The following is a 10,551-nucleotide window of genomic DNA, read 5'->3' on the forward strand; positions in this document are numbered from 1 at the left end:
TTATTATTTTTATTTTTCAAACCTTCCACGGTGCGCCACTCGTCCAGCCGCCGGCCTGCCCAGAGCAGGAGCCCGCCTCTCTGCCGTAGGTGCCTTGTGTCCGCGCGAGCCGGGGAGCGGAGGCCTGCAGAGGGGCCGTTTGCAAGGAAGCTGCTCCGGGAGCTTCCCAGCGTTGGTTTTACCTCCACGTCCTTATCCTGGGAGAAGCCGTGGACGAGGAGGCACGCTGGAAAGGATTCAGCCCCGTGCCAGTGCTGGGAGCCCCAGGAAGGGCTGCGTGCGTGCCGCGATGGAGCGGGCGCCTCGTGCTCTCGATGACTGGAAGCCTTCGCGTGGTCTCGCTCCTCTCCCCGATGCAGCTGGACTTCGCCAGCCCGCGTTCAAACCTGCACCAAAGATCAAACGCCAGTGTCTCTTCTGCAGGCGGGGGAAGCTTTGCGCGCCTCCCCGTGCCCCCAGAGCTGCCAGCCTAGCGAGGAAGAGGAGAGTGAATTTCTGTCCAAATCTGTGTAAATAGAGACCCTGGGACTGCGCAGGTGGGCGAGGAGGCGAGACAGAGCTCGGGGTGCTCTGAGTACCCCAGTGCCGCCGCCTGCCCCCCAGAAAGTGCCACTCACCTTGGGCTTTAACCAGACTTTTTCAAACACTGACCATGGGAGAAGCAGCAATGAGACTTCTTTTGTATAAAACGAAAATGTTTACTTTTTTTTTTTTTTTTTCAATATTTATTGGTTGTAAATAGAAGAGATGAACTTGTACATTTTACTAACCCAGCCTCCCCCTGCCCTGCAGCCCAGTCCCTCTCCTCTCCCCCCTGCTGTTTTCAGCTGCTGGAAGCAGCAGCCTTGCGCTGCCACGCTCTGAGGCACAGACCGCTCTGGCCTCCCTCTCTCCCTTGTTCCTTTCCCACTAGTTGATGGAGCAGGGGCAGAGATGCTTCTTTTATTGACTGTAGGAAACACTAACCAAAGGGGGGATTTTTTTCCTTTTTAAAACTTTTTTTATTATTTTTTTTTTTATGTTTTCTTTGCTCCTGGACCTGCTGGGCCATCTCATTTAAGCACTTCCTCCCACCCCACCCTCTCCTCCCTGTCTGTCCGTGCTGCCGGGCAGGGGCCACGCGTTCCCCGGCTCCCGGAGAGGGGCCTGGGCTGCAGCAATGCTGCGATCTCACGCTCGGGGGACCAGGGCTGGTGGCAGGAGGTGGTGGGACCCGTGGCACCAGGCGGGGAGAGGCCGCTTGCTTCTTGACCAGCGGGGCTGGCACCAGCTCTGCCAGCCCCGTGTCCCCTTAGGGTGGCACGGCCTGGCCCACTGTGCCCACGCTGCACATGATGGGAGCCCCTGGCACCCTGACGCAGAGCCTGCCTCCTGTTTTCCCCCCTCCCTGCCTGGAGCCTGGTACCAGCACCCCGGGGCCTCCCCTCGGCCTCGCGCCGCTCTGTGCCTGCCAGCTCCTGCCCACCCCGCTGTCACCGTCCCCTTCCTTTTCCCCTCCTGCCTTTTTCCCTCGGCAGCTCAGCATCACCGGAGGGACTGGCTGTACCATATGTATTTTGTACCACTTCAATGAAGGAGCACACTGCCCAGTGTGACTTGTACACAGCAATGTAATTAGTCTTTGCAATAAAATATCGATGCTCAAACGTCCCTGCCCCAAGGCAGGGGGTGTCCTATCTTCCTTCCCAAAATGCTGGCCCGTTCCTGGAGAAAGGAAATGGATCTGACTGTGGATGAGGTAAGGACTGAGCCTGGGGTTGTACCGTGCGGTACGTGAGTTGAGCTTTGTTCTGGGCTTGAATGAAGAAACAAGGCTTTTTTGTTTGCAGATCTGATTCCTGCTTTCAACTAACCCTGGTCGTTTGAGTCTGAGTTGTTGGGCCTGGAACATTTTCCAATAGTATAAATGTGACCTTTAATTTACTGGTTTTCATATTTTCATATTAGCAATGGTTTTTAAGAGCAACTGCAAGGGTTGGTCTGTATGTTATGGATAGTGGTCTGTTTTGGTTTGAGGCATCGTTCCTTTGGAGTTCAAGGGTTCCTTTCCTAGCGTGGCCAGCATGTTTATTTTCTATTTTATAATTGCACAGACTGCAGTGGCGATTGGTTGGGTGGTGTAACGGCTCTGAGTGTGGGTATTATAGATACAGCCCTGAGGCACAGAATTTCTTTGTCTTTTGTTACATAGATTACTTTAAAGCTGAGTTTTTGAAAACTAAAGGATTGTATTGTGTAGGTAGTGCTGCTAATGTCATTACCTACTAAGGCAGAATTAAGCATCCATGTAACTGCAGTCTTCCCAGACAGAGGAATTTCAGAAACAGCTGGAAAATACGTAAACTCTGGCCTGTTGTTGATAGAAAGCTGGGCTTCAGGTATTTTTCCTGGCATTTTATTCTTGGTGCCTGCTCACACCTGAGCACAGGTAGGTATTCTTACCTGGAAGTAGAGTGCCCACAGCATCTCTCCTTTTTTCCTAGTTCCCTGCTTGCATTGTATTGAGAAAGGTAAATCAGTTGCACAACCACTTGTGCCTCTGGCCTTGCACGTTGCCAGCACCTACACTTTACCTTGGCTGGTTCTCCCCAGGCAGAGTAATACACAGCCCTCCTTACAAAATCATAAAGCTGTAACAAATGCCTCTGTACTTACTGTTGCAGCCCATGCTACCCTGAGGTAGCAGCACAAGGCAAAGCACAGGATTTCCCAGCGAGCTATAGGGTGTGCACCCATAAGGAGCCAGTCCTCATATATCTGATATTAGAATATATATACACGTATATGCAGTAGAGCATATCATCAACTACTTATGTTAAACCTTCCACTTGTGACACTGAGGAATGACCAAGACCCAGACAATGCCAGCAGATCTTTAATTTCTGTGACTGCACAGTACCAATCCAGCCAGCGATAGTAGACTAATGGCCAGAGTGGGCAACCTCTATGACCCTGAAGCTCTGCCATACTGTCTTCTTGCAGTCCTTGTTAACTACTGGCAGAGTCAAAATGGAATGGAGAAGCCTGTTAGCTAGTAAGGACAACATACGCTACATCCAACAGAAGGGAACTATTCACTGCCAGGAAGTGTTTTTGTCCTGCTGGCTTTATTTCCAGGATCACGGGCTAGGCTTGATGCTGAAGTCATTGCACAGAATTTTAAGTCACCTTAGTCAAAGGAAAGAGCAGCACCCTGCCTTTATGGACTCGAGTAACATCGGGGTGCTTTCCCTCAGCACCTCCTTGGGCAGTTTTTCTATTTTCCACATGGCCATCAACCCAGACAAGGTGTACTTCTCATAGACGGAGAGATACGGGACTGCAACTTCTGTTTTCAGGTGTAATTTCCAGACGGTTTGGACTCTGGTCTCTCTTCTTGGCAGCCTGTTGAGATGCTACATTAAATGCCATTTGGAGGCCAGCAAGAAATCTATATCCCCTGTCAATGTCTTGAGGGCTTATTATGTAAATGTGGGCAATGCCTCCTGAACATCCAAAATGACAGCCATCAGCAGGTACCACAGTCAGTACAGGTAGGTAGCTGGCAACTTAGTGCAAGTTCTGGTTTCCCACATCCTGTGTATGGTTGCTGAGCCCTCAGCACTCAAGGAACAAGAGCCAAGAATATTCTGTCCAACAGCAGCAAGACTACTCACCGAGTTCACACATAGTCCAGAATTTCTGTTTCCATTTCATTTTCACTCCCGTCAGAAGGCTTGAAGTCCTCTTCCTCCTCCTCTTCATCATCCTCATCCTCTCCAGACTCATATGCCAGCTGCTCTTTGCCATCTTCATTGCTTGTTGTACTTGAGAAAAGAGCTTCATTGGGAAGAAAGAGAGGAAGACATTCTGATGCATCTCAGTGCAACATGGGAGAATATACAGCAGAGTTCGTAAAACAAAAAGAGAAAGGCAGAAAAAATCTGAAGATCACAGCTAAGGTTGCACATCTTAATAGAATTTTTTAAAAAGGAAAAAAGCAATGTTTTCACACCCCTGGAATGCTCTTAGAACAGCAGCAGATCTGCAGTGTCATGTCTCATCTCCTATCTGATTCTGAGCTAATTCACTGGGATATTGATTTGGCCCAGCAAAAATAATTTCCTCGCTTCTTGTTTGTAAGATATATGCCATCAATAAAAAGGAAAAAAAAATCTTAATGTCACCGAGAGATACATCAGTAAGGATGATAGCTTCGCTATCGCTGGGCAAAGACATTTAAAACTTGAAAGCTACAATACAGGAAAGATTAAAAAGAAATTCTTTACTCCTAGCTATTCCTCCAACTCACATTCACGTGCAGGACAACAGCTGCAGCTCGTACACTGTGATGCACTAAAGCCCAGGGAGCACCAGGTGTTAAAGAGCACTTAATTCTGCACAGAGGCTGCAAATAAAGCAACGCTGCTTCCCCAGCATTGATGGCAATATCCTGATTCAGTACACAACATCTCAATGTCATCAGGTAGGTAGTACTACACTGCTCGGCACTCTGAGGTTCAGAAACATCCTTACCAGGTCTAGTGGATCTGATGATCTGCTTTATCATCAGGGACATGCTATCGCGCAGATCATCGCTCGTCTTCGGAAGGCACCACCCATCCCGCTCTGTGCATTCTGTCTCTGCACCATCATTCCGATGGATGATTTTCTGTAAGCTAAAAAGGAGTAAAAAGGGGGTGAAATATTAGTCTTCTACAGTCAGATGCAGGCTCCAAGTAAGACAGACTGTGGCTTACTTCAGTTTCATTGAGCTGGACTAGCATATTTGGTTATTCACCTAGCTGTTGTATGAGAAAGGAATAAAAGTCTGTTTTATTTTTATTAAGAAACTAAACACCTCTTTTGTTGCTGGTCAAGGAGAGCAAGTGTAATGGACTGGATATAAACAACAGGCTTTGAAATCTAGTTCTAACATGACTCAGCTGAAAGGGTGCCATACCTTTCCACATTCAAGTCACAGAGTTGGTAGAACATCTGCCGGTAAGGGGGTAAGGCTCCTTCTCGGAAAATGTAGATGGATTCCTAAGAAGAGCAAAGATAGCAAGGATTTAATGCGTGTTTTGTGGTGTAATGGGGCAACCCTGGCACAAGGCATTTCCTACACAATTCTGTTCCAAGGCAATATCCAAGCTGCAGCTCTAGCTGTAGCTTGTTACTACGTAACAGCGGATCAGAAGTTTTGTTCTAGCAAAAAGGAGGAAAAAAATAGACTCCTGTTTAAATATTTATTTTGCCTTGCTGGATTCTGCAAGATGATAAACACACGGCAATGTTTTGCACTTTGCTGCCCATAAAGTTCTCCAACTTTATAAACTGAAACAAAACGCTCATCATGTTTAAGACTAGGGGTAAGACTACAATTTCCATCTTGCAGCGTGTAAGAAATATATTCAGTGAGCAGCAGATGAAGTTCTGGAGTGACACGTTCAGCTAGCAGCTTCCCAGGTAAGCTTTTACCCATCAACTCATTCAGGTCTCAAAGAGAAATCTGTGCCCCTAATGACTTATAAAATAGGAAACGTTTCCTTTTTACGATACTATTTCAAGATTCTGGTAAAAGAGAGTAACGCTTACCTTCAGCTTATACCTGCTGGAGGCAGACTTTTTTGCACTGGATGAACCAGAAGTACCAAGTCCCTGCTTCAGATCATGCACGCTGACTGTATGACTTACTGAAAGGCAACAGAGGCACGATTAGGGACATATTTCACTGTAGCATTGTACTGTTGCTTCTCTATGTTGCAACTTTGCTGATCAGCAAAAAACAGCAACCCAGCAAATGAACTGCTGATTCTTCAGAGATGTTTCTGCAGAGCAGATCAGTCTCCAGAAAGGTGGTGAATTTGGCTGTGTTCCTTCCACAGCAGCTTTGTTGATACTTTTAATCTTTTCTACTTACCTTTGGCAAAGAAACAAACCAAAACAAACAAAAAACCCTCCCCTCCTAATCTGTGCTGCACTATCACCAAGCACAAGTGCATGTTGAGTTCTCACAATGTTGCTTATGGATCTCTCTTCTGTCTGGCTCAGCCAGACATGTATCAAAGCTTCTCCAAACACTGTCCAGGAGACTCTCTTGTTGGTTTTAACAACAGCATAATACTACAAATAGGGAGGGAGTGCCAATTTTGGCTCAGCTGGAATGCAGGAAGACTTTTCACCACCTGAGACTAAGATGGAGTAACCCAAAGAAAGAGCAGAGCCAGACATCCCGTCTGCTGGCACAGCATACCTGGCTTTTTGACAGTGATGGGCAGGCTGTAGTTATACGTGCTGCGTTTTGCTTTCACTGGCATATCGTTAGGTGCATAACCTAGAGGTGAAAAAAGAAAACCAATAATGAACTGAAGGTAAGCATTCTGCAGAGTAGCACTAGCTCCGTAATAGAAGTGCTGGACTAGCGTGTAAAATGATCTTTGGGATATGCTGAATTTGCGAGATGGGGAGAGGAGAGGTGTCACATAAACAAAAACCCTTTTGGTTGGAAAGAAGGATCTATAAGATCTGATCATGACTGGATGTCAGCTCTCTTGTGGACATATTACATGACCCCAGAAGGTCCTTTCCCTCAACTTTCCCTCTACAAAGTCACAGTGCAAGGGAACCTTTGTCCTAAAGCCTCAGACCTGGTGCCCTGCACAAATGTTGAGTTCACCGAGGGAAAGCTACCATGGAAGCAACAGAATCTATGGAAATAGAATAGAATTTTCCATAAAATTCCATAGAATTCCAGAAAATTCCATAGAATTTTCTATGGAAAGTCAGCCAGCTGTTCCTGGGGTTTGGGATGTGCCAAATGAGGGTAGAAATACTGCATGGTATAAAATAAGGTTTTAAAGGAGTTTATAAAAGATGTCCTTTTCATCAAAGCAGATATAGCAAAAAAGTTTGAAAACAAATGAAAAGAACTACAAGGATTAACCAGAAAGCAAAGAGGGTGCCTGTGGGTTGGGCCCTTTTACCGTATTTCATTCCGCAGCGAATTCGGAAATCCAGTACTTGATAAATCTTTGCTTCAGGGTGTTTTCTGGGGTCATACCCAAACCTAACCCATAAGCTCCTCCAGGGACCTGTTAGCTGTGTAAACATACAGGGGTAGATGGTTACAACAAATAGTTGTGCTGCAGAGGCTCTTAGACAATTCTAGTAATTTCCTGCATTGTCCAAATATTTCTTTTACTAACTCCTTCCTTGCTTTTCACAACCAGTATTTACGTACTGAAACATGGGCAATCTATGCACTGAAGGCCAAATATTTGTGTGCCTTTAAAAATCAACTTGCAAGATCACAAGAAAATCTGTTTGGAAAAAATCTGATTCCACTGCCAGGTGGACAATCAGTTTGAATGTGTGACCAAATTGCCTTCCCTTTTTCTCTTTACATGAAGCTCACAGCCTCAGCCAGGACCACAGGCAGATGCCCAGACTTACCATGTAATAGGCCAGGTACGGCAACAGCAGTTTCAGCTTGTCTGGGTGGATGTTGACATTGGCTTTTACTGCATTCCGGGACCAGACTGGGCGGACTTCAAAGAGCTAAAATAATACATCATCACTTCAGGTATGTGCCCCTCGCTCACTTTCCTGACATGACATTGTCATGCCTTAACAAATATTTATCATATCTGACATTTACAAGGGGAACCACAGCTGTTCAGGACACCAAATATTCTGGTATCCCTATCAGAATATTCCAGCACCCTTGTTCTCTGATAGATTAGAGAACAGAAAAAGCAAATGCATATTTGGCTACGGTCACAAAGGACAGCTGGTGTCCAATGGGAACTGAACCTGAAAGCCTGGCTTCAGAAGCCTGGCTTCTGAATGGGCCCTTATCTTGAACAAGGTTAAACAGGAAATTTCATGTCACAATGAGAAAACCATAAGAGAAGCCACCAAGTAGTTGAGATCCCAACAGTTTTCTGGGAAGTCAACAAAAAATGGCTGCATGCAGTCCTTGCAGACACAGCATGCAACTGTAGAGTGCTCAGCCAAACTCAGAGATGCAGCATGTACCTTCCTCAGCTCTTCCTCCACCTTTCTATCCACAGCATTGGTGCACACTTTCTTCCAGGTCTGTACAGCAGCATCCAGGGGTTTTGTTGGGACTTCTTCCTCATCAAAGTTCAAAAAGATAGCGTTGTGTGGGCGACGGGCCCTGCTGAGGCCAATGAGGTTCTCACCAGACACCTGGGGGTTGTTGTACCCATCCCTAGGAAACAAGGCAAAGGACTGTGTTTGCTTTCTGCCTGTGGCATGCGCAGACATGTGGCTTTCCTAGGAACACATTAAAATGTAGCACGTTTTTTTGATTTTTGATGTGAAGGGATATAGCCCTGTAAGGAGTGGGTCTTATTTTGTCCCCAGCTCCCCAGGGAGCACTCTGGTAACTGTAAAGGACTCACCACTGAGGAAAGGTGATTTCAAGTTTTAAAAACAAGCGGCCAAACTACCTCTAGTTGCCTGTTGAAGGAGATCCCCTGCACTATCTGATAGAAACCATTCAGACAGTTGATAACTAATTTGCACAAAATATATTTGCTGCAAAACAGGCTTCACATTCTGCTCTACTGGAGTTAGTGGATATCAGTAGAGTACGTTGACAAAGTAAAATGGAAACACAGGTATTAAGATAAGTTTGCTTTGCTAAGTGTTAATGAAGGACTACAGTGAGAAAACGAAAGATGTTTCTTGTGGGAGACCTTGCAGATTGTTCTCCTGGCAAAAGTAACCTGGGGCCAGCAGGGCACAGGTGCAGTGAGCGTAGTCACAGGACACACGGCATTGACCCTCCATACACTGCACTCAGCTCCAGCCCCCTGGAAGCAGGCAGAAAGCCACACACATGCATCCTACACCGCATGTCATGTCCTGCGTGGAGCAGTGATCTTCAATTGAAGCATTCAGCAGCTGATACTGATGAAATACATGAACAATATATTTAATGCTGCCATGATGCTTCAAGAGCACAGTTCCTATAACAACACTGTAGTCAGAATGCATTGGATGCATCTTGTGTGATGAAAAATGAAACCTGAACTTTAAAACCTGTCTGTTTTAAGTGTATATCAATCCAACAAAATGTTTCATATTCCTTTCTTTTCAAGAACCAACACAGACTATTTATCAGGAGAAAAGGCACTAACCGGTGTTGGGTATCTGGCCGATAAAAATAGTCAACAGGAGTGTCTAGACGTGAGAAAATTGGTGGAGGGATGTAGAGAGGTAATTCTCTATTGAAAAACTCTTCCTTCTCTGGTTTGAGCATTAGGACTTTGTCATACATGGAGGTTTGTTTGCCATCAGGACCGGAGTGCATTGCCAGGTACTGGAAATCAGACATTCCTGTGAGAAGGAAACATTAAAACACCGTGAAATCATTGTGAAGATAACACTTCTCACAACACTCAGCTTTCAGGAGCAGTTGTCTGATAAGTCCATGCGAAGGTTTATACAGAAAGGAGGCTGTAACAACAGACGACTTGCTTTTCTTTGCAGTCTTAAATTCCTCAGGGGAAACACTTCCCTTTCCCATCAACCTTTAAGCCCTGCGGACCCAAACACAGGTATTACCTTGAAATTTGTAAACGGTGGTGACAATCCCAACGATTTCCATTTCGAAGTGGACTTCTGGCTGGGCTGGCTCTTCCGTGTCCTTCTGCGTCTTCCTCCTCGTGGTCCTCCTCCTCACCTTGAGCAGCATGGTGGAGGTAGGGAAGCGGTTGGCACACACGGGGTGGCAGTAAGGGTCCTTGGGGCGGAAACACAGCTCCAGCCTTTTGGCAGGGTCGGCGTAGATCTGAGTCGGGGAGGACAGGGCCAGTCTCTGTTAGCAGCACCAGGGCTGGCGGCTCCCTGCAGCACCCAAGGGTGCTCCCACCCCATTTGACAACTCCCATCCCACCTCCCTCACCCAGCTGCGGCCCAGGCGAGCCGCATCACCCCGAAACCTCGCGACAAACCACCCCTAAACCCCAGCAGCCCACAAATGAGGGGATCCCAACGCCAGCCCCCCATTCACCCCCACCCTACCCAAAGCCTCGGACCGCGCTCCCCAGCAACCCCTCACCCTCGACACCCCTTCCTCTCCTCCCAGGGTCCGCAGCATGGCTCCGACATCCCGCACCAGCCCCGGGTACTCCACGGACACCATGCGCGGCGTGCGGGGCACCCGCACCACAGCCGAGCCCCGCTCCCCCCAGCACCTCCCGCCCGCCGCCATCTCCCCGGCCCGCCCGGCAGCCGCCCGGCGCCTCCCCGCGGCCTCAGCGCGATGGTTCCGCGCCTCCAAGGTTCCCAGCAGGGCCAGGGAGGTGTTTTCCCCCCTCTGCCCTGCTCTGCTGAGGCCGCACCTCGAGTGCTGGGTTCAGTTTTGGGCCCCTCACGACAAGGATGTGGAGGTGCTGTGGTGTGTCCAGAGCAGGGATGTGAAGCGGGTGAGGGGTCTGGAAACAAGTCTGTGAGGGGCGGCTGAGGGAGCTGGGGGTGTTTGGTCTGGGGAAGGGGAGGCATTCTAAATCTAGCTCTGCCTCCTGGGCATCCTATATT

The 10,551-nt window shown here is 47.7% G+C and overlaps 1 protein-coding gene across 1 annotated transcript; it reads right to left on the bottom strand.

Annotated features, from left to right (window-relative positions):
- Window positions 1–3: 3 nt before the first annotated feature.
- GTF3C5 (general transcription factor IIIC subunit 5) lies at window positions 4–10,225 on the bottom strand (the record flags this gene model as incomplete). The annotated part of the gene is made up of 12 exons (XM_084299319.1): window positions 4–386; window positions 3,657–3,819; window positions 4,516–4,658; window positions 4,943–5,025; window positions 5,578–5,675; window positions 6,236–6,316; window positions 6,966–7,080; window positions 7,435–7,539; window positions 8,020–8,215; window positions 9,150–9,348; window positions 9,577–9,802; window positions 10,073–10,225. 11 exons carry the CDS (start codon window positions 10,223–10,225, stop codon window positions 3,662–3,664), a joined length of 1,557 nt encoding a protein of 518 aa, XP_084155445.1. The 3' UTR covers window positions 4–386; window positions 3,657–3,661.
- Window positions 10,226–10,551: the final 326 nt, after the last annotated feature.

This window comes from Netta rufina, assembly GCF_964035555.1.
Source record: "Netta rufina genome assembly, chromosome: 20".
Lineage (NCBI taxonomy): Eukaryota > Metazoa > Chordata > Aves > Anseriformes > Anatidae > Netta > Netta rufina.